General features: G+C 40.4%; 3 protein-coding genes across 3 annotated transcripts in view; 1 reads left to right on the top strand and 2 right to left on the bottom strand.

Moving 5' to 3' along the window:
- Window positions 1–233: 233 nt before the first annotated feature.
- On the bottom strand, window positions 234–9437 carry retreg3 (reticulophagy regulator family member 3). Its single transcript, XM_042505569.1, has 10 exons — window positions 9352–9437; window positions 8848–9123; window positions 6575–6681; window positions 5533–5563; window positions 5313–5439; window positions 4936–5020; window positions 4288–4425; window positions 3540–3619; window positions 2733–2865; window positions 234–2642 (listed from the first exon to the last, which is right to left on the bottom strand). Exons 2-10 carry the CDS (start codon window positions 9093–9095, stop codon window positions 2089–2091), a joined length of 1503 nt encoding a protein of 500 aa, XP_042361503.1. The 5' UTR covers window positions 9096–9123; window positions 9352–9437; the 3' UTR covers window positions 234–2088.
- Window positions 9438–10327: 890 nt separating this feature from the next.
- On the top strand, window positions 10328–20330 carry tubg1 (tubulin, gamma 1). The gene is made up of 11 exons (XM_042505732.1): window positions 10328–10512; window positions 10871–10983; window positions 11468–11635; window positions 11733–11801; window positions 13075–13154; window positions 13250–13376; window positions 14999–15085; window positions 15912–16061; window positions 17304–17456; window positions 17555–17716; window positions 19086–20330. The coding sequence occupies exons 1-11, from the start codon at window positions 10464–10466 to the stop codon at window positions 19281–19283; spliced, it is 1356 nt and encodes a 451-aa protein (XP_042361666.1). The 5' UTR covers window positions 10328–10463; the 3' UTR covers window positions 19284–20330.
- Window positions 20331–20725: 395 nt separating this feature from the next.
- Window positions 20726–24650, bottom strand: part of plekhh3 (pleckstrin homology, MyTH4 and FERM domain containing H3) — a 39003-nt gene continuing 35078 nt past the window's right edge. The window contains exon 13 of the mRNA XM_042504819.1: window positions 20726–24020. Coding sequence (XP_042360753.1) covers window positions 23850–24020 — 171 coding nt within the window. The 3' untranslated portion in view covers window positions 20726–23849. The remainder of the gene's footprint in view (window positions 24021–24650) is intronic.

Genomic DNA, 24650 nt, shown 5'->3' with positions numbered 1-24650 from the left:
ATCTGTATGGCAATACAGAAACATATCTGATAATATCACATATATGTATGTGTGTTGAATAGTGAATCGTTTCCTTTAGGATGTTTTTCCATGGTTTCGGAGTCATTTTAATGCATGGGTCGATTTGTCGATTTTTGTCTCAAATCAGAGACTTTAGAAAGAGCTTCATTCACCATCTAATATTACTGAACATCTTTCACCTCCTTACACATGAAATAACAGCCTGAAAAGACTTATTTGCAAACATTTTATTCAATATGATTTGCACATCAAAACATATCAAAACCAGTTACAGAGAAGAAAATACACTACTATGCACATTACATTATCAAACTGATTACAGATCACTCATACTGAGGAACTGACTCTTCATGGAGCAGCAATGAGCAACACTCTGGTTAAATGAGGTGGCCAAACCAAGTAAAAAAACTAATAAAAACTAATCCTGTTTTCAGCCTAAAACTCCCAGCAATTTCTTATCAGTGCACACTTTTTCTATACCAACTCAATGAATGTGGATCCAGCAGTTTTTCTATTGTGCTAAATCTATTGCAGCTATGATTTTCCTCTCAAAATAACACAGTTAAAGAGTTTTCCCCCCTCTATTAAAACCCCAGCATTTTTAGACTCTTGATATATTTTATTTCAATAAATCTCAACTGTGGCTCATTTAAGTTTTAAGTGCTTTTTCCACAGCTAAGTTTTGACATACTGACATGGTTTGTCCATCAAATAAAATCAGGCTGACCTGCAAACAAAAGCCACTTTAAACCTTTACATACTAACACTTTTTTTGTAAAAGGATATTAGGATAACTTTCTTTACCCAATTTTGATGTAAACTTGTTTCCCCATTAAAATAGTAAAAGATCTATGAACTGAAGAATATTTGATTTTTCTCTTAAAAAGTTCAGTATGACTCAACTACATGAAATACAAGGATGATAGAAGATACAAAGAAATTTGCTTAAATATCACTTCTGGACACACATAGCTGAGGGCTCATTCAAGGTATTAAACATGGACACAATATGTTACTGAGCTGTATTAAAGGGCAGGAAAATGGAAAAATATTCTGAACTTACTCACACAGAAAAAAGAAACAGACCTCCCCCTGGGGCACGAGTTCGAGAAATACGAGAAATACGATGAACAACAAACATAACATCAAGTGTTCCTCCAGGTCAGAGAACTTAAGACTGTAATGTGACACTCTCAAGAAAAGAGGCTCAAAAAATGTATGAAGATGTTAGACAGCATAAAATTAAAAAATAAAATAAAATCATACAGAGAACGGAAACTTTTATCCATATATTATTGCTAATAAATGAGAATTGCTGTCCAAATCCACAACTGCTGACAAATGTTTTAAAAAAAAAAATGTAAATTCAAATCTGTAAACCTGTAACATTAAATATATCATCTCCTAAAAGATCATAGCCATGTTACATCAGAGGACAGCAGAGGACTATCGAAAGCAACAACTGCTGGTTCTTTGATAAAATGTGATGAAAAACAGTTTGTTCATCTATTTCACTGAAGAAAGAAAACTTTAAAATTTAAGATGTAATTCTGTTCCATAATGTTATTTTTAAAGTAACATGGCTCAGCTCAACCAACAGGAATGTCATATTTGGTCCCATGTTAAATAGCCCTGTATGTCTTGACCTCCAGGTAGAAAAGATTTTATGGGCACTGTTGTTATTGACTTAAGTACCCTTGTAATTTATGGGTGCATATACTTACAAGACTGCAACGAGGTTCTATAATGCTGGTTTATTAAATGTCTGAATGTGTTTTATGTTTTGTTGTTGCACCTCCTATTGCTCAGCCTACAAAGTAAAAGGTTTTCTGGATGATCAGGGTTTCAAATTAAAAGTTTGAAAAGATTGAAACAAGTTCTTCACAGTGATAAACTGATGCCAATCAGAAGCAGGGCTGCTGGAACCTAAAAATCCTCTCTCACAATCACAGCTCATCAACACCAACACTGCCCATGAAGTTGAACACAGGCGTACAGACACATGCGCCCACCTACACCCACACGCACTCACACATGCACGCACACACGCACGCACACATGCACACTTTACTGCGGTTTACCCAGCAGGCTGGACAAGAAGGTAGACCCCTGGCTCTCTCCCCGTCTACTTCCCCCTCCTCCTCCTCCTCCGAGGGGATCCATCTGGCTCAGTTCAGACTGATCCAGCATTTCAAAATCCTCTCCATCCAAGTCTGTGTCCAGCTCTGAGCTGGACTGCTTTCGGTAACTTCTGTGAGCCCCGGCTCTTGGGGGGCCCTCTCTGCGCTGAGAAGCGGGAGGCCGAGGTTGCAGCGCCCCGGCCAGCGCTGCCTGGATCATGTTGCTGGCAATGACTCCGGCCAATTCTCCAGAGAAATCAGAAGCAGGTGGCAGGCCGCTGAGAGAAAGTTCGGCATCCAGATCCTCCTGATCTGAGTCCAGATGTGAATCTACATCCAGCACTGAAGCCCGATGACTAGTCAGCCCAGACATACCCAGACTAGGCAGACCTATGCTCGTGTCATCATCATCATCCATCAGAGTGGCATCGGGGTTTATGGAGGGGAAGTCTGGGAGGTCTTGAGCAAAAGATTCCTCAGCATCACTGTGTCTGTCAAGATCTGACCAAAATTAAGACAGGGATGCAGTGAGGGATGAGAATAAACGAGACAAATAAAGGAATAAAAAATCTTTGACATCTGCATACTTACCCTCAGAGCCCTCTGTGAGCGGGGTCTGGCCACGTGATATGTTAAATGTTCCATTATCAGTGTAGGAAACTTCAGCGTCAGAGTGCTCAGAGTCGGTCAATGCAAGTTCCTTCGCAACAACAGCATCATCAAACTAGAAGAGACAGCAGATTGTGAAGGTTTAACATTTTCAAAGTTGTATTGTCTGTTTAAAGACATTTACTCTTTTGCTCTCTTTTGTAAAGAGTTTGCAAACCTTTTCTGTTCTACTCCGTTAAGTTCTGCACTCATCAGATTTGATGTTTTGTGCCTGTTCAGCACTTAAGTCAACTGTGGTTTGTTTGTGCTTTGTATGTGCTCCACAAATAAAGTTTGACTTGTGTGGTTGTTCTCTCTCTTTTTGCGCTCATACCTTCTGTATGGTTTACCACACACACACACACACACACACAGAGGCAAAACCACGCAGGCACATGACAGAGACAGCACATTATGTGAAATTCTTAACCCTGACAGGAAGTTGCTCCGATGTGCTACTGTTACACTGTTAATAACACTGTGCTGCAATAAAAAGCTAAAGGTATTTAATGAATGTGTTAAATTAATGTTTAAGTTACTTTAAGTAACAATTATTATTTGAGAGCACAATATAAAGAACACCTTGGCAAACAATTTTCTGATGTCCCGCATTATAAAGAACAGTGAGACAGGCTACTGGTGAATTTCAGCAAAGAACAGAAACTAAGATGTTCACGAACACAAATGTCAACAGAGTCATCAACAGATTAATTAAAATATCAGGAGACTTTGGAGTTCAAATAGACTTACCGTTGGGCAGAAAGCAGCCAACTCCTCCTCGCTATCACTGTCTTCCCCTGAGGCTGCACCACGGATAGGCCTCCGCAGGACTGCAGAGAACAAGGACAACATTTTTACATTTTGTAACAAACGGAGCATGTGACCAGCTCAAAACAGTGGCTCTTAAACGTTTTAAAAATAGTAGCCCTTCACTAGCACAAAACATTTTTGGTGGAAATACACAATGAACAAAGAAAAATAGGATTGTTTGTGTCACGGCACTTGACAATTTACAGCAGTCAACACCTGCACTGAAAACAGAAAGATCTAAAATGTGGCTTGTTGAACTTACATTTTACATTGTTTTTACAGTGCATTATGCATGACCAATATTTTTTACAGGACAAGTACCCCTTGGGGTACCCATAGCCTGGTTTGAGAAACACTGGTTTAACAAATCTGGTTGTGCCACCAGAGGGCGCTAAATCATTAACAATCTGAGATTTCAGCCCAAATTAAAGAGATCCTGGTTAAAAATTAGCAGTCTTATGCAGTAGGAACAAGTACCGTGTTGAAGTGTTGTATGAACACTGACCCTTAGAAGAAAAACACTGGCAGCGGTGAAAGTTATCTTAAAGTTACATGTATTTGTTTAAAGTTCAAATGTGGCCTTAACTTTACCTTAATTTAATTTGTAGTGTCAGATCAGCATGCAGAAAGTTTTAACTATCTAAAATTGTCAAAAAAAAAAAGAAGAGTAAAATACTGTACTACTTACACTGGTTATCAATGGGCTTTGACATCATGTATCCACAAACACTGAAGTCCAGTCGCTGCAGGACCGGCTCCAGCTTCACGCATACATGCTGAAAAACCCTGTGATAGGCCCCCAGAGGAGCCAGAAGAGTAGCCCACACTGGTGGAGAGGAAAAGAATAATAGTAATTATAAAGAAGGAGGGAACTCTGTTGGGGTTGTTTGGTACACACTGTGAGACAAAAGCTGTTTTCGTTTCAGTCGAGTCGACAAAAGTCTGTGTTAGCTTCAGCAGAAATGCAGACAAGGTGAGGACGAGGGAGCAGCAGGGAGTTAACACAGAGCTGCTGTGGATTGTGTCAGACGTCAGAGTAGAGCTCATTGGCAGCTCTTACCTCCCCGGCGCTCCAGCCAACACTGGTTGGAGGTGAGCAGATTAGCCTGGTCTCAGTCTGACCTCCTTAGCTTTCACCCTGGCTCCCTTCCCTCCCTCACTCACTCCTTGCTTGTGTGTCTCCTCCCGGCTTTAATCACCTCACACGACAGGCCCTGGTACCAGGGCCCCACAGATCTGGTTTCACCCCCAATGTATTTTTAATAGGACAGGTCAGGCTGAGTTTCCCTGCTAACGTGGTTCTGTGCAGGAGCCTGGATCTGTAGTTAGGACTCACCAGCAGAGTAGGAGAGCACCACTCCAGGAATGTAGCGTCCAACCACAGCGAGGCAGGTGAACACTCCACAGGTCAGGATGCAGAACTTCCACAGAGGAACAAAACAAGTCAGAACCTACAATCCATTCTGACTATGGTGCATGTATCCAATGCTTACAATCTGAATAGGGCTGGATAAGATTTGCTTTTAGTAACAAGAAACCAAATTATAATTTGGGATGGATTATGGTTCCAAGTTTGAGAAAAATGAGATGTGAAAAAATAATTAGCCAGATTTTCCTGGACGTTTTCTAAAATACTTGAGATTTGGATTTTTGCACCAACATTGTACATTTGTACACAATTCAAAGGGCGCGTTTCCATACTGTGGTCCTCACCTTGCCAGGGTTTTGTTGTTTGTATTGCACCACACTGGATGCGAGGACTGCTCCGCTGACCCAGGCCTCAGCGATGTGGTGGCAAAGTTCAGGCACACTGAGGATGTCAGGCTGCACCAGACCCCAGCTAGACAAAAAGAGGATATTATTAACACCTTTGTTATTACGGTTGTTGGCATTATCTTTAAAAGACCACTTGTTGGAAGCTATAGTAACAAACCTTTCATTTTCTGATTCATCCAAGTTTCTGACTGTGGAGAGAGAGAGAGAGAGAGAGAGAGAGAGAGAGAGCGAGAACAGTGAGTACATTTAAATGTACAGAATAGTCTGGTTTTTGCCTTTATTTTAAATCAATGCAGCCATGCATACTCTGATCATTGTGCTGTAAAATCCCTTTTATTGCAACAAAATATGGAAAAGTAGAACAGGTGGAGCTGCTTCTCATTTTCTCATCAAAAGGATTTTTTTCACAGTTTCGTTCAAATGAGAGACTTGTGGGACTCCCTCTTTCCTTCTTTCACCTTTTTGAAAAGATCAGTGCTATCCAAATACCTGTTGATATCCAAGTCTTTCATAAAGTTTAAAAGCAGGTGTGTTTCTCCTTCCAACCAGAAATGTGAGATTTCCTTTTGCATGCATCTCAACCCCATAACTGATGTTAAGTTGGTTTGTGTACAGCGTATCCATGACAATGCATAAACAGACGAGAGGCTGTGTGTCCCAAGCTGTAGTAAAAACTCCAGCTGAGACACTTATTCCAAATTGGCTGCATACAAGCAAAAACAAAGCTCCTAAATCCTGCATTATACCAGCATATCCCACGTCTTAATTAAAAAATGATGCTAAATTTGGAAATTGGCCTGATTCCGACTATTTTAACGGAGTATGCTGGTTACATGACTGTATAATATTCAGAATATTGTCATACTCGGAATAATGGGGTCATATTGATGTGCATGTAACCGTAGTAATCTCTGCTTGTTTCTACTCTTTGCACACTTGGTATGTAACATAAGTCCAAAAACAGGCTAGGGAGATTATCTGTCCCAGATGTAATACAGGTCACTTACAAAGTCCAGAGTGTAGGGCTGCTGACTGATGGCATATCTATTCTGACAAAGTATATTTGTTGCAATCACAATAAACTGGGGGATATCTAAAGTACAGTCAATGCAAGACAGAAGGAATATAAATGAAAAGTACAGAACATGTCAGAGTCTGCTAGAGAGACATAAAGGGCCCCTATAGAGAGCAACTTATACCTCCAATCTCAGGCCAGATCTTATTTTTCCAGGTATCAACACAGACAACTATAGCCAGACCAGAAGCCAGCAGGAACAGCAGGCGCAGTGAGGTCAGGGCGAAGAACCTGGAGGGGAATAAAACCAGAGCAAACACATGAGCAGACGCCTGTTACCCCATGAGTAACTGATAAACAAAGTTATACAATTCAAGAACTTGTTCTGGTTCATAAAACCATAAAAACCTTGAGTTACGACCCTTTAATCAGAGCTAAGAAAAGAGGCTGTTATCCTACCCTCTGGTGTATGTTAAACCCGCTAGTTATTAAAATAACAATACAATAAAAAAGGATGTTATATTTTCTAAACAATGTTCAAGCCTCAGATAGACTGTGAAAGCACAGGTGTTGTTTTAGGTGGTTTACATTTTTGAGCATTGTGTTGTCAACTTTCACTTTCTTCAGCCACAACAATTGAAGTCCCCAAGTACTGCTCAACTTTCAGATCACAAGACCTCCAAATTTGTTGACAACAAACAACAATGTTACAGGATTCTGCCAATCAGCAGTTAGAGATTAACCTAACAAAGAGTTTGTTGGCAGAGCGAGGTATGTTGGTATTTGGGGTGGCAGTGCAATTAGTAGCTACAGTCAGTTAAAAACATCAAATGCAAACGTAAGCGTAAACCATAGCACAACATGAACCCAATAATCTGTAGCCATGTGCTATGAATTCAAACAAAACAATAAAATGGACCCAAGTACAAATGCTTTAACTCACTTAAATTGCATGTTTATTTACTACGCAATATCTGTTTTCCACTTGGTGCTTTAAGTTTAAGTAGTAAAAGTCAGGACGACCTCAGTGACCTACAGGCATAAATTAAGGTTGCCCATATTGCCTCCCCATCTCTATGTTACTTGCCATCATCAGTCGCTTCATGTATTTGATCATGAGTGCACATCTTTGGGCAGAAACTAGCCCGTGCAACTGAGTGTGTGTTGAAGCACAAGTAAGAGGGAACAGGACAGAGTGGCCTAACATGCCCAGTGGTCTGATCAAATAAAGGCTGAATGCCTGAGCTCCGCAAGCCAGGCTGGCTTCCCCTCTCTGTTTCCCAGGTCAGTAATTCTTGCCCTAAAACAATATTAAGGTCACCTAATTTAGACAAATCTTGTCCTACTCCTACATTTTCTCCTATTGGTTTCTCTTTTCTAAATATGATTTTCTTGTGTACATAGTTTCTTAGTGAAGGGCTGAGTGAATATAATTTTACATGGTAAAACAGAAACATATTGAAATAGTCAAATTATATACAAGACCTTTAATTTAATAGTCAAATGCATCCTATTGACTTTGAAATTTTTCTTTCAATATAATCATTATATTTTCTCGGTTAATTCATGATCCATCACAACCCCTAAAAAATTTGTCTCAAAAAGCCTTTCAATTCCAACAACAAAGGTTTTTAATTCAATTTCCAGAAATGATTAATTTTCTTTATATTGTCCAACTTCCTTTCAGTAGCATATAAAATGTCTTTCATTTTTTCCCCCACAGCAAAGTACATTTAAATTGTCTGCAAAGATACATTTTATTAAAATCAGTAACATTGCAAATATTATTGATGCACAGACAGTATGTAGAGTTTTGGCCTAATTACAGATTCCTGAGGTACTCCACAAGTGACCTTCCTAAGTCCTTACACAGTGTCATTCATTTGCACTTTGCAAACAATACTTTCTATTATAATTAGCTCGCTTTTAACCATGACTAAGATATACCTCTTATCCCATACTTTTCCAACTTTCTCACAAGTTGGCTGTGATCTATAGCCCTCTGTAGGCCAATATAAATACCAATACATCCACTAAAAACTGATTTCCAATCACTCGTGAACTGACAACACAGTGACCTGTGAATTGCAGATTCACCCTTATTTACAGCCTCACACACTCAAGCAGCAATAGTGAAATTGTTAATGACGATAGCCCCCATCAACAAGCCGTTTTCATTATTGAGAAAACAGTTCAATTATGAGCAACAATAAAGGCAGAAGTGTTTGTGGAGTGTGTCTATAAATAGAGCCACTAGCCAGCCATCTGTCATGTCTTGAAATGACAGGTGAAACATTTGCATGGTGTAAAAGCACCAGCTGCTTGCGGTCAAACTGGCTCTCACCCAACGACCAGACAGTCTTGCATTGTCTGAATGTCGGTTGCTATAACACAGAAACACAGAGGAAACAGAGCGGGTTTGCAGTTAATTTGCTAAAAGTTTGAGCTAAAACTCACCAAAACACAACGTTGACTACAGTATAGAGAAGCACACACTGTAGGGGTCTCTCCCACACTAGGACGGACTGCAGGTAGGTCAGGACGCGCTCGTAGGGCCCCAACCTGGACTGAAGAGCAGCTTTGACAGCTCGTACCTGACCGTCTCTCTCGCTGGAGCATGGTCGACTTCGCAGGCAGATACCAGACCCCTGCTGGGCAGAGCCATCATCCACGAGTGCGTCTTCCATTGCCCCTGTGTGCGCCATCTTAGCGTCTGCTGTCGATAAAGTCAGCCTGCAAAATACAGACATAAGTGGGAACAGGTAGATGAGGAGCACCACAGCGCCACAGAGCAGCTCCACTCACAAAATCAGCTAGCACAGCTATGCTAAGCTAAGCTAACAGCTAGCGACGGAAGCTGAATCATCGTGTTAGCGTCTAACACCAAACATATCATTGTATTCGAAGCAAGCGTGTTATCAGAGAAAATGTTAGAAGGTTTTAAAATGAGATGACACTTACTATTTTGTCATTTTTGCAGGAATGTAACGTTAGCGCTCGCATCGGAAACTGACAATATGGCGTAACCTGTTTTTCTGAGAACGTCAGCAGCCCAATCAGAATCTGCATGAGCCCCTCGCGTCATGCTGCATTCACGTGCAGTAGGAATATTTTGTTTTTGTTTACTTTGATGAAGTGCATTGACGAACACTCAGGATGCCGTAATGAATTTCAACCTCTTGTAGGTTAAAATATGCATGTATCCATTTTCTGTTTTTCCTTCGTAGTTTTGTTTGACGTTGTACAAACCAAATAAAGTTGAAAAGTATTTATATTATTTGTATCTGTTCTGCTCACATAAGCATTTTCCATTATTTTATTTTCTCTATTTTGCACTTGTTTTTGTTTTTTTTTTTCTATCTATCTATCTATCTATCTATCTATCTATCTATCTATCTATCTATCTATCTATCTATCTATCTATCTATCTATCTATCTATTATCTACCTATCTATTTCAATTATCATTATTATTATATTTCTTTTGATATGCAGTTGGAGGATGGGGTGATACATTTTTTTAAATGTCCATCAGCCTCTTCAGCTGTATTGTTTTTTTCTATCTATCTATCTATCTATCTATCTATCTATCTATCTATCTATCTATCTATCTATCCACCTTCTTGCTCATATGATTTTATGGTGTAGTTACGCAATGTCACCAGGGAGGGCTCCCACTGTCAATTTATAGTGTACTGACAATACTTCCAGCAAAGACCTCCAAAATAAATCGTTCAACTAAAACCAGACCCTTCCTTCTGGTTTTCACGGGATTTTGGCTCGTAAAACCCGAAAATATTGCCTGTGTTTTCTTCTTGAATGTTTCAAATAGTCTTCTTCGTGACACAACACACTCCGACACAGTAGGCGGCGGCTGCACCATTACTCTCTGTTAGTGACCCGAAAATAAACAGCAGAAGAAGAGCTCTAGAAGCGTCACATCAGCACCAAGCGGGAAGGAGCGGGCTGCTGCTGGAGAAGCGGTCTCAGCTGCTGTCTACTTTTCTTTCATCATTTAGCTAGCAAGCAGCTAGCGGGCTAGCTAAATAAATAAGCAGCAACCGAAGACTGAACATGCCGAGGGAAATCATAACGCTCCAGCTCGGACAATGTGGAAATCAAAGTAGGTGAAAGACTGAGTTAATGTCCATCATAACGTTAGCCAACACTGAAAGTTGGCTAGCTAAGATGATCTGACATGTAACGACGTTAGCTAGGCGATAATATCAAACCAGGCCAACAAAATATAACAGTTAGCGACAGTGTAACATAGCTTAGCTGATATGTGGATAATAGGCTCTACGTAGCAAATGTAATCTAATATAAGCTAGCTAACGTTACATGTGCAGTGTCAGTCATTTAACGCTGCAGGTTATGTCAGTTAACGTGGTTACTGTTTGTCTAATAAGTTTGTAATGTCACAAACGGATAGTTAACGTGTCTTACCGTTTTGCTGACCTGCTCTCCATTGTGTTTCATAGTCGGTTTTGAGTTTTGGAAGCAGCTGTGTGCAGAGCATGGCATTAGTCCAGAGGGGATTGTTGAGGAGTTTGCGACTGAAGGGACCGACAGGAAGGACGTTTTCTTCTACCAGGTGAGTGCTGCAAACACTGAGTGCTTCACTTCATTATCCCTCACATCTGAAGGTTTAAAAGCTTACCATTTCTGCGTACAGTTTATGTTCAGTCTTCGTTGGGTGATGCTCAAAGTGCAACAACATGATGTGCCACTAGATGGAGAGATTGTATTGTAAACTGAAATGAGACTGCAAGTAAACAAAGCAACTTGCAGACTGTACAGCAGTGAAACTCAATTTACGGCCCGTAACTATTATTTAATTCACAATAAAAAAAAAAGTGGTTTACACTGGGAATTGTTTGTTGTAAGTTTTGTATACATAAGGAGATAGGGTGTATAAAGAATCATCAAAAGCTTATTTATTTGAAAAATAAACAACTGCTGCAACTGAACCCCGGCCTTCTGACATTTTGCCAAAGTTTCCCCCGAGCAAAGCAAGTTGAGTATCCCCGCTGGAGTGTATCACCAGCTAACTCCTATTTATTAATAAAACTTCACAGGCTGACGATGAGCACTACATCCCCCGTGCAGTCCTCCTGGATCTGGAGCCAAGGGTGATCCACTCCATCCTCAACTCTCCTTATGCCAACCTGTACAACCCAGAGAACATCTACCTGTCAGAGCACGGTGGAGGTGCTGGGAACAATTGGGCAAGTGGATATTCACAGGTAATCACTGCCAGTGCCATGTTTCTTTCTGTAAATATAAGAAGAAAAAAACCTGAATGCATCTCAAATTAAGCTCTGGTGTTCTGGTCCCCGCTAGGGCAAAAAAATCCAAGAGGACATCTTTGACATCATTGACCGGGAGGCAGATGGCAGTGACAGTCTGGAGGCAAGTCTGTCATTTATCACATGCAGACCGCCCCCTGGAGCTGGGAGTGATCGGGGCGGAGGCTGTGTGGAATTTTAAAAACTGATTTCAAAGTAATGTAATACGGCCGTGTATAGAAATATTACACAGTAAGGCCAACTGACACTCTTAACCCAACTGAGGCCTAAACAGCCTGAAAATATTTGTTTATTGTAATTATTAATGTGACAGAATTCATTTCAGACTAAACCTGTAGAGGAATTTTGTCAGAATAATGGACAGACTATGAGACAACGGGACAAAGACATTGTAAAGGCTCCTCTCTCCTCTTACATAGGAGCAGGATACCCAGGCTGAAAGAGACCCAAAATGACAAAGAATAGCACAGCTGTGTCTTGCATCTCTTTGTGTTCATTTTTTATCTTCTTGTAGTCATTTTGTGTGTTTTTGTGGTCGTTTAAAGGTTGTCTTTTGTCTCTTTGTGGTCATTTTGTGTCTCTTTATTGTTGATTTGCTTTGTGTTTAGCAGTCATTCTACGTCTCTTTGTGGTCCTTTAGACATCATCCTGTGTCACTTTGTGGTTATTTTGTGTCTCTTTCAGTGATATTTCGCAGGTGGCACTCAGTTGGCCTGCTGAGTAATCCATAAATAGTGTGAATAGTATTAGGTAATACTAAACTGTACAAAACAATGCCTTTTAGTTTGACTCTTGTATCTTTGTTGTGGTAAAATGAAGAAATGTAGAAATGAATGACTTGAAAACTATGTTCAAATGGTGCCAGTACCCTCTCATCTTAAAACTAGCAGAGCCTCAGCCATGCCTCACTATTATTCTTAGCCTCTTTTTTTGGATGAACTTCTTTCAGCTGCCAACCTCCTATAAAATAACACTCGCATTTCCCCTCTAAGGTCTGCAATTTCTGTAACTCATTCACATCATGACCCCACATTATTATTTAGTGTGTGCACTCATGTGTGCGTTGGATAAGAAGGTGGGCCGAGCTGCCGTGAGCGTGTGTATGTTGGCAGGGTGTGGCGTGTAGAACGTCTGGTGATAATAGCCGGGCGAGCGTAGAAGGCAGGTATTACAGGGCTGTGTTAGGGGGTGAGGGAGCCTATTTGTGAGGTGGGGCTGCTGCACTCCCATTTATATAACTGCCAGGGAAGAGAGGCTCACCCACACACATTCAGCTTTCTGCATCAGTAGCGTTTACAGTGAGCTTTTACACACGTGGCACATGTTGAAGCTGTAAATGTGAACTGAGAATAATGAGTACCTCTTTGTCTTTGTAGGGATTTGTCCTGTGTCACTCCATTGCAGGGGGCACAGGTTCTGGGCTGGGATCCTATCTGCTGGAGAAACTCAACGACAGGTCGACAAACACATGCAACCTGATAAAAAACATTTTTTTTTTTAGCCAAACATGTTGAAATAAGGTACATTAATGATATGTTTTCTGATCTTTAGATACCCAAAGAAGCTGGTGCAGACTTACTCTGTTTTCCCAAACCAGGATGAGATGAGTGATGTGGTCGTTCAGCCGTACAACTCGCTGCTCACACTTAAGAGGCTCACCCAGAACGCAGACTGCGTGGTGAGCAGCAGCACTCATGAATGGATGCTGATTTACCTTGTCTCTCCCGTTTTCCTTCACAACGCAGCCATGGCTCTAAAAAAAACCCCCCAAAAAACAAAACCTCATCAGATTAAAACACATTTTTATACGAGCCCCGGTTCACTTGTAAATTGCCACTTGCACAAACCACACTCAAACTAAAACATGGTCGCTAAACTGTTCCGCTATCAATGAGCAGGAAACGAAAATAATTTTACTGAAAAAGCTTTCAGTTACATTGCCCATAAAATTACGATATGATGTCAGACTGTTAAATAAATTTGGCCTCTTGTGTTCTGACGTAAATGTTATGGGTCAAAAGGCAGCAAGTACACATGTCAGGCTGTTAAGACATCAAAGGCTTATGAAACTCTTCCATGAATAAAGTTTGATTACGTCTCACAGGTCTATTACACAGTGCCGTAAAAAACATCAACGTTATTTTATTATTGGGAATCCACACTGTAACAGACTAGCTTTGGCTCGGTTTGTCAAATGTCATTTTCAAGTGATCACAATTTTTTTGATTGCTTTAACGAAACCATTGAAACTGCGGGCCATTTTTTTTCTTCAAAACTCTACACACTAACCAAAAATATCACACCAAACCAGCGAAACATTATACATTTCTTGCAAAAGCAAACTGTTCTTGGAAAGTTCCTTAAGTTTTTATGTTAATACAGTACACACAAACCATCATTTGATTAAGCACACGTAGCACCAACTACACAATGACAGTATAACGTTCGCTTTTTTCTATGCGGGGCGTAGCAGGTCGCAGTTCAGTTGTCATACATGTCGTAAGCACATTCACACGGGCATCCAGATGTGTAAAGAATGGATGAATATTACAAACATAATACCCTATCAATCGACACTCCTCAAAACAACAAAAGCACCGTAGAAGAAAACAAAAATATTTGTGTTGGAATAATTACTTAAAATAATAATGATAACCATTTTGTAAGGTCATGTACCTTCAGTCAATTTCAAAATCCACAGACCTACTTTTTAAACTACATTACAGATGTATTCTGGTTTTTTTTTCATTCCTGCAAGTTTTTTTGTTAAAAAACGTAACTTTTTAGGCCGCCGCATTTCGTAGGCAGCAAACTAACAAAGGAGCAAACTGCAGTGCCGCCAATCAAACTTAATAAACCTCAGTCTTAAATTGGTGATTGTATTAGTCTGAGATGCTCCAACAGTCTAATGGTGTTTCCTCTCTAATACCTACTTCCTCCGGGTCTTGCGTAAGGCCCTCACGTTGATTAAATTAGCCTGAGAGCTAATAGAATCTGCCCAAGAATTGGTCCCCCTGTTGCAACTGCACAGTGTCTTTTATGTTCAGCTCTGCTAACAACAGCACACTGTGCTGCTCCCTGAGTGGTTCCTTGACTACGTCTTTACTCTGATACCCTCTCGCTCTTTCTTTAATTAACATTGTAGCAGTGAATTGACCTTCTGTAATGTTCTGCTGGAGGGAATTTTCTCCCTTTCTGTTTTCTTTTCATTTGTCTAATAATTGCCCTGTGTGTTTGTGTGTGTGTGTTTGTGTGTGTGTGTGTGTGTGTGTGTGTGTTTGTGTTGTGTGTGTGTATCAGGTGGTGTTGGATAACACGGCTTTAAATCGCATCGCCACAGACAGGCTGCATATCCAGAACCCCTCGTTCTCCCAGATCAATCAGTTGGTAAGTGAGAGGCGTCGTTCAGTTTTATAACCTTGGTCTTGGTTGTTTTCTCAGCTTGTTAGTCAGCAGGTTTTCGTTATATTCCTCGATTGCAGTTTACCTGACTGTATTTAAAAAAAAGGCTAATGTTGAGACAGGTTGTACTAGGCGCACATCACTCACTTAAATAATTACAAGATTTGGGAACTAGTTGGGTGAGTCGGTTGCATGTCAGACTGGATTTAAGCTTTCCAGGAAAGGAGATGTACATTGCTGCGCTTTCTAAGAACTATGTCAGCCTACCTGTCAGGAGCTACACTTGGAGAGTTTGAATATAGGCTGCACTCCTTTTTTAGGTCTGGTCGGTGTGGCCAAAAAAATGAAATCTGAAGAATGTTTAAGCTTAGGATCTATTCATGACCCTTTGCATAGTTTTTTTTTCTCAGCAAAATGCAGGAAGAACTGAAATGAAACATTACAATGTTGCAATCCATCAAAGTTACTTTTTGACGAATGATTTTGTTTTTTAATGATGTGCTGAAACAAATTTGGATTAAATTATTTTGATATAGCACCCAGCTCAAACTCCTTATTTGTTTGGTTTTTTTTTTACTTATTTACAAGTTTACTTGAGATAATAAACATACATTTCAACACTTGAAATCTTAGAATTATGTAGGAATATATTGCTAAAAGCTGATTTTCATCCCCAGTCCCTGGGCAAGTGAACAAATATACAGTAGGAACAGTATAACAACAATACATATACAATCTAACTTTTTTGTAAGCTCTTTCCAGATTTTCATCCATTTAAGGCTTTGTTTCTAATCAAACTTTGTTCACGCAGGTTTCTACCATCATGTCTGCAAGCACAACCACCCTGCGTTACCCGGGCTACATGAACAACGACCTTATTGGCCTGATTGCATCCCTCATCCCCACACCTCGCCTCCACTTCCTTATGACTGGCTACACACCACTTACTACTGATCAGTCAGTGAGTGAAATATTGCAAATGGTGCAAAAATGTTTTCATGTATACGCTCAAAACCAGCATCTGTGCATCCCAAAGCAAAGTATTTTTGCATTTAGTTTTTAAAGTGCCAGTGTCTTTAACTTCTGTGCTGTTATAAATTTCCCAGTGAAACAGAATGTTTGAGCTGTGTACAGATACTGAGGGGATTTTAATCAAATCCTTCACATTGGATTGGACCACTTAAGAGTGGGCAGGCTTATAGTTTAGTGGCATACGAAGCTACAGAGAGTTCACTGCTGAGTGGACTGCTGGCTCTACCTACACCTCCCACAACCTCTCGCTGTTTCAGGAGGAGGATAAGGGAGAGACAAATGAATTAGACCTCAGCCACCGCGTTCTGTAAATAAAAACAAAGGCTTTGCCTAAAAACAAACATTTCTTCTTATATCTCTCCATATTGTTCTGTAAACTACTAAAACAAACACATGGTAAGGTGCTATTATAAGAGCGGTGTGGCTAGCTTGTCGACCAAAGTCTCATTTAATAATAATAATAATAATAATAAAAATAAACTTTATTTGTATAGCACCTTTCATACAAGAAATGCAACCCAAGTGCTTTACAAGAAAGCACCAAAAACACATAAGACAAAAAGACATAATCAAACCTGCATGAAAAAATAAAATAAAATCAAAACAGAATACGAATTGATGTGAAGTGTTTACTAGAGCTACATTCAGCCCCAACAAAATCTAGCAAAACGTTTATTTATAAAGAAATTAAAGTTTATGTAGGCACACTGCCTTTTAACGTAGCAGGCTTTGATTCAATTCAATTTAAAGGGCTTTACTGGCTTTTGAAAACTTCAGATTATTTTGCCAAAGCGAGTTGGAAATAAAAACAAAAAATGTGTGTACAGTTTGCAAAAATCTACCAGAATTTTGTTTACACGCATGTAGCTGCTGATTGGATACACACCTGACACACCCACCATGTGATAGAAAACATACCTCAGGGCCTGTTGCACACCGTTTTGAGGAAACATGTTCAACCTGGAAAAACGTGCCCCTGGTTGTACAGAAAGAGAAAAGACAGGGATTTAGTGAAAAAAATACTCTGGTACAGTATTTTAGAGATAAATGATCAGTTCACACGCATTACAACTGTGAAAGTGTATTTTTCATTTCATGGGGACTTAAATATTTAAAATACTGAATTTATTTTATTAATTTTTTATTAATCAGTACGTTCGCTGTGTTTCAGGTTGCTAGTGTGAGGAAAACCACAGTGCTGGATGTGATGAGGAGGCTTCTGCAACCCAAAAACGTGATGGTGTCCACAGGAAGGGAGAGGCAGCCAAGCCACTGCTACATCGCCATCCTTAACATCATCCAGGGAGAAGTCGACCCAACACAGGTACGACTGCACAGTATGTTTCTGAGGTGTCAGTCTATATGAATTCCAAATAACTTAAGATGTTTGTAGAGTACTCAAATGTATTACACTTAATGTAGGTGCATAAAAGCCTCCAAAGGATCCGGGAGCGTAAACTTGCCAGCTTCATTCCTTGGGGTCCCGCCAGCATCCAGGTGGCTTTGTCCAGGAAGTCCCCGTACCTGCCCTCGGCCCACAGAGTCAGCGGCCTGATGATGGCCAACCACACAAGCATCTCCTCTGTAAGTCATGTTCAAGTTTCATCACTCAGCCTGTTCAGTAACATTCTCCTCCAGTGTTTACTTACACAGCTGAGACCTGTCTGTGTTTGCTCTGAGTCAATACTCGAGGATATGCATTGTCCTAAAGCTGAAGTTGAGTCTCTACTGCAGCAGTTAGAGGGGAATTCCACAAAATTGGGTTTTGGATTGTCATCCTGTCAAATTCCTTACTTTATTTTTATTTATTTATTTGCACAGTAAAAAACAAAACAGCAAAATGTCAACTTAATAGAAGGAGATTGTGCAGGTGAGATACAGAAAACCCCTAGAAGCTTATAAGAGAATTTTACTTCAAAACATATTACAAAAGTAAATAAAGTATTATACTATAAAATAATAATAAAGAAAATAAGATAAAGCAGGCATAGGATCAATAAAGTACAATGAGAATGTTCACATGATATAGCAGAGAACATAAATTACATGGGAAAAAGTGAATCATAATAATAATAAAAAGAAAACTAACAAAATAAATGTACAAAGTGTAGAGAAAAAAAGGAAAACTCCAAGGCGCTCTCTCAAGAGAGCGCCTTGGAGTTTTTTCTCACACAGATTTTAAGTTTTTCTACTGTTGAGTTTTATAAAATCCTTTTGTTGCTCAACTAATTCACACACCTGAGCCACGGAGATGGCCTCCTCCGAGTTGCTGTGGGGATTTTCCTTAGGTGGGATGGCAAAATCTGGTCTGCTGAACCACTAGGCCGAGAATCAGGCCTACAAGGCAAAAAGCCTGGGTGATCTTAGTCCAACAAAATAACATGTCCACAGCTGGATTTCTGCGCCAGATTGATAATGCGACAGATGACCACTCTCTTTGTCCCAGTTTAGATGAGTAAACCAAAGACAAATCAAGGATTCAACAGATGTTAAAAGGATAGAGTTCAGATAGCTCCGCAGGAATCACAGCAGGTAAACAGCAGTAGCAGCCATCTTGATTTCTTGTTGATGTTGGAGCTGTGATCACAGCGCCATCCTTTAAACTGTGAGCATGAACGTGAGCTGTGAAGTCGAGGGAAAATGCAGACCTGTGATGTCATTAAATTACTACCTGTGAGATGATTGAGAAGGCCCTTTACAGACAGCCAAATTACAATGCCCAAGTTCAGCATTTTTTTCCTCATTATTTCAGGTCTTACATTTTAGTAAGGGGAAATTACAGTCATCCAAGGAAGTTTCAGTGAAGTCATAGGTTTCATTTTCCTTTCTGGTTACATGGAAGTTAAGAAAAAACTTTGCCAGTTATAAAGAAGACAGAAAAAAACATGTATCTCACCACTCCCTTCCCAGCAGCAGATTTCATTCTGACGTCCTCTCTTCTGTTGTCCCGCAGCTGTTTGAGCGGACGTGCCGGCAATACGACAAATTGCGTAAGCGTGAGGCCTTCCTGGAGCAATTCCGCAAAGAGGACATATTCAAGGACAACTTTGATGAGTTGGACAACTCTCGTGAAGTGGTCCAGCAGCTGGTGGATGAGTACAGCGCAGCCACGCGACCTGACTACATCTCCTGGGGCACACAGGAACAGTAAACTGAAACTTTTGTCTCAACTACAACTCAGTCAGCATACATGCTTAGCTGCTTTATCCCAACTCAGTTTATGTCCCTTCTTCACTTTTCAGAATATTTCCTCTTACATGTAGGTGTCCCAAAATAGACAGGTATTTGGCTATAGCTGCTTCTCTGAAAGAAATATTTATTGGGTTGTTGTAGCATTAAATAGTTTAGTGTGTTTGTGTCTCACAGTTGAAAAGGAACTTCGGGATAGGTGTTAATGGCCACTGTTATTGTTATTACATTTACCAAAAAGTATAATGGACTGGACTATATCACATACTGGACATTCTCAAACCCAGTTTAAATAAGCAATCCTTACCTAATAGTGCAGTGATGTAAAAGCACGTCTGTGCAGAACGCATCAAAATATATTGTACAGAACAATCTATAAATGTCTGTTGATAGTTGTTTTTTTTTTCCTTTTTTCCTAAATTCAACTTTCCCACCTTCTAGCCATTTTTTTTTCAGAAATGTTAAGACAACCTGTTGCCTTGTTTCTGTCTATTTTTATACTGAGTAAAGTACTTTGTGCAGTTGATTTACAGTAAAACATCCACCGCCTACAAAATGATTGCCTTGAATAATGGGAGTGCTATTGAAAGTTTGATGCATGGTGGTTAATGCAGGTTCTTGCATCCAAGACATTTCTGTCAAGGTGCTTTGTACAGTCTGTCTGCTGCTGATACACATTGTTCATTTGTTAGCGCTGTACATGACCAACAGGAATGTCAAGTTGAAGTTAGGATTGTGTCAGAAACAATGCTAAAGCACCTGCCATAAGAACGACGTTGACATTTTGACATCATTTGCCGCCTACAGTAGAGAAAGTTTGCACAGATGAACATGGTGTAGGAGGATAGAGTTCATTTTAACACACTTTAACATCTCTATGCCTGTAAATATACTTTAAAGAACAGCAGGTTTACTGGCTGTATCGTCTAAAATGAATATACTGTTTCACGTTGCTTTGCTTGTTGGACCTGTTGAAATGATGAATAAACACATTTTCTATTGCTTTCCATTTGCCATTTGAAATGTTTCTTGTGTTAGAGGTACACTTGGCTGGTTTTATGTAAAGGTCATTTTCCTTCCCATTAGTCAAACCTACAAAATGATAAAGCACCACTTTTTTCTCCTCACCTGGAGCTGCAGCGAACCAGTGGCTGTTCATCTAACTCAGTTAAGCCTCATTACCACAGGGGAACGTAAAGGTACTTAGCAACGCTTGCTCAACCAGCTATTGTTTTTAACCAGAAAACCTTCAGGGGAGGCAGCCCTCGGCTCAGCTGCTGGTGCCAAACTTCAGCCTTTTATAAAATGTCTGGTTGAAAACAATAGTCTTAAACTGCTTCACTAGTCAAGGCACAAGAAAGCTGAAAATAAAAAGGAAATGAGGCCTAAGGCTGCACAATGGAGTAAATATGGTAAAATGGTGCTGTTTTTTATTAATTACATACAGTATTTATAGTTTTTATTGCACTTCCAAGTTAGTTAAAAACAAACAATAGTGCAATTAACTATACACATTACATAAAAAGGTACCATGCAGCGTACAAACAAGCTTAATACAAAGCAACATCATCTGCAGTTTGATTTATTTTCTTTTCATATTTGTAGCTCGGAGCTGCCTGCAGCTGCAGTAGAAAAAGCTAAGACCTGCTTCTGGGCAGGAGACGGGGCTGACTGCAATGACTCGTCAAGGCCTTTCATGGTGAGAAGATTTAAGTCTTGAGGCTGGTTATCACATGGAGTTTTGTAGAAGACAGTACTCTAAAATGATATTTACAAAGCCTATCTATGGTCTCATCTACTACATTAAAATAGGGTGTATAAAACAACAGGATGTCTTCATATTTTTCTGACATTCAAGTTTAAAGAAAAATAAGTAAATGTGAAAACCATCAAATACAAATTGGGGGATCCGTCTGCTTTGGGATAAATTCTTGTTAGAAAAGCTTATTTAAAAAAAAACAGAACACACACATCTTTGGTCCATGTTCAAACCCATGACTTGGCGAAACTTTGGCTTCATAAGAACACTCAGAACAGTGAGCACAAAGACGGAGCTACACAGGATTTACACATCTGAACTGCTTTAAGGAGCAGAACCATGGATTTTGGTTAACCTTGTATCAAAACACGTCTGGGTCTGCGTTTAAGACATAAAGAAGAGTTCAAAAAAAGTTTGCATAAATAATACTACACAAGTATCCATGGCCTGATTAAAAAGGTTTCTCTTTAAACAGAAGGTTACAATGGAAGCATAGTGCTGCCACGCCAGAAAAATGAAATCGATCAATATCATGTTACACCGTGAAAAGTTTGTTATAACAAGTTTTTCATGTTATAACAAGATGTTTTCAGGTTGTTCACGTACAAATTCATCACGTTAGAACACTGGATGTATAAAGAGAACTTGATACAGCGTTGGAGGCAGGGCCACATTCATTCTTCTATAAGTTGTGCATAAAGTCAAAAAGTGGAACTTCTGCATCATTGAGCCCATGAAGCAAAAGCACCAGAAACTTAAATCGTTCAGCTCTTGACGACTTTGTAAATGTTATCAGACTGAATGGATCCAATACCAATTGTGACACAACTCATTTTGTTGGGGTTGTGAATCAAAAAAATATATCCACTGATAGACAGACATCACTTTCAGAATGTAAGTCTATGGAAACAAGTATTGGGTCCAACAGCATCATGTGATGGACCCACCTGGCCACTTAAAAAATCATCTTTAAAGCCTGGCGCTGATCTTGGGGGCTTGTGTTATAACAACAAACTTTTCTTGGTATAGCAATATACTGTTAATCTTGTTATACTGTCGAACGTTGCATGTTATAAAGTAATAATTTAATGTTATAACATAAAATGTTTTACGTTATAATGTGATAACTAATATGGTTATAACATAAAACTTGTGTCTTTCTCATTGATCAGCTTGAGGGGAACTTGAAACGTTTCATGTTATAAGAATGTAAGTTAGTAAGTCTCATTATTATCTCATTATTATGTGAAATGCAAATGAATGAAATTATAACATAAATAGCATAGTTAGGAGAAGTGTCTTGTTACGTATGTTGTAATAACATTAAAATATCTTGTTACGACAAACTTTTCATTTTATAATATGATAATGATATTGATCTGTTTTTCTTTTTCTGCTATTGTAGCAACACACTGCTGCAGGGGACATATGGGAAATGGTAAATATGACATCACTTCAGATCCAGATCTCTGACTAGGGGGTTTTATGTGTACTGTAAGTATAATTTCTTCCATTCTATATACATTGTGAAAATAACAATAATAAACAGAAAAGCACCTGTTATTTTCAGCAGGGTAGAGCTGCATTAGGATAGTAACTGACATATGCAAAATTATTCCATCAGTCAAGTGTTAACCAAGTTTCGTGTCGAGGATTACAGCCAAGACAAGCAGCACAACAAAAGGACACATGAGAGCATTTGGTGGAAACAGCGTAGACACAGCTCAAAAATCCTTTGGTTTCTGTGAGACACAGTTAACTCAGATCCTGAATGTGTAATCCAGGAAATGGATTTCTTGATCAAACAGACACACGCACACACACACACACACACGCACGGTAGCACGCACGTTAGCACGCACGGTAGCACGCACGCACACACCCACACACACTAATAATCCCATAGGTAAGAGTCTATATGGCAATGGCAGCCAAAGTGACTTAGCTACAGAGTTCAACATCTGTTTCCAGTTCCAAGTTCACATGGCTCACTGCATCAACAGTTCCAGGTAATGCAAACCCGGCCGGGACCTTATGAAAACTGACCGTCTCTGATGAACATGTCAGCATCGGGGCACGTGAGAGAGTGTGAGTGTGTATGTGTGTGTAAAAGAGAGACAGCCGAAGACAGGGGAGGGTGTGTGTGTGTGTCACTGAATGTTCTCAACACTATTCCAGCAGTGCATGAGGGACGACTGCCTTCTAGGAAAGGCAATACAAATATGGCACACTTCGAGAGAGAGGGAGAGAAAGAGAGAAGACATAGAGTAGTGTTTTCACTCTAAGCCATACCTTCATGAGGGGAGTACCACAGCTTATCGTTGCCATAAGTCCTAACTCTTGTGATGCTATCTCTCCCAGATGTCGCAAGGCTCACACTAACGTCTCCGCCAACGTCTCACATTGTCAAGGGGGGGTTGTTGCCATGTAGGGTAACAGAGGTGGTTGCGTGACAGGATGGGGAGGAGGGTGTGTGACAGCTCATCAGAAACCACATTGGTTTCTGTGGGTTTCTGGCCTCACTTGCAAAACAGAACCCCCTTGCCTTCCAGTCCCCTCCCCTCCTCCAACGGCCAGCTCCTTCAGCTGGAAAGCTCAGCGAGGGTTTATTTTCACGGATGGGGAGCGAAAACAGCCCTCTCTTTGTTTTGGCTGCCGTGCCGTTCCCAGTGGAGGAGGCGTGGTGTCCTGAGGACTGGGGCAGGGCCTCATAGGGGCCACGTGGAGGAGGACGGTGGGGGGTTGGGGGTGTCCGGGTATGGGTCCCTCTCAAACTGGGTGCGAGGGCAGCTCCAGGAGTGTGGGTGTGTGTGTCGAGGCCAGGTGATGGAATCCCACCTCTGTGCTGTCTGTGATGCTGATGTCAGCATCTTCCCCTTTCCCTCGCTGGCGACGGATGGCACTGAAATACGCATTCATCAGCTGCATGATCTCAGTCAGCTGTGACAGAGAGAGAGACAGAGAAACAGAGAGAGAGACAGAGAGGGGGGTCAGATTGGTGGCAGTCTCAGTGTCTGTCTGGCACTGTCACAGGAGGGTGGAGACGGATGAGGTCATCCAGCTGTTGGAAAACCTGGATCCCCCAGAAGCAGAGGATGATGGGGTTTGACATACACACCCCTTGATCAGGATAAAAGAGGCCTTACATGTGTGTGGATATTTCATCACTTTGACATATTTTGTCCAGCAGCTGTTGCAGAAAAAGTCAGTGCACTTCATCTGTCTCTCTGTCACCCTGACCTTGGTGGACATGACCACCAAACCACCATAAGCCACCATGACCATTACCCTTACTTAAGTCCTACTAATGCTTGCCTAAACATGGTGTGGGAGAACATGGACTGAAACAGTCTCAACCTACATTACTCTTCAGCTTTAAGTGAAACCCTTAAATGAGCAGCTAATCTCGCCCTCACCGTTAACTCCAGGCCTAACCATAATCATCCCCTGCAAATGAGTCTTCTTTTTTCCCTGCCCAGGACCTCAAAACCTTGCACATTCATGTCACAGCAATATGAGGCCTTAAGTTCATAAAAGTCGGAGCCTTACTGGGCTCTGCTTCAATTCGCC

Source organism: Plectropomus leopardus, chromosome 17, assembly GCF_008729295.1.
Source record: "Plectropomus leopardus isolate mb chromosome 17, YSFRI_Pleo_2.0, whole genome shotgun sequence".
In the NCBI taxonomy this organism is placed as follows: domain Eukaryota; kingdom Metazoa; phylum Chordata; class Actinopteri; order Perciformes; family Serranidae; genus Plectropomus; species Plectropomus leopardus.
Note: the sequence above shows the minus strand (reverse complement) of the source record. Positions and strands in the feature narration are given on the sequence as shown.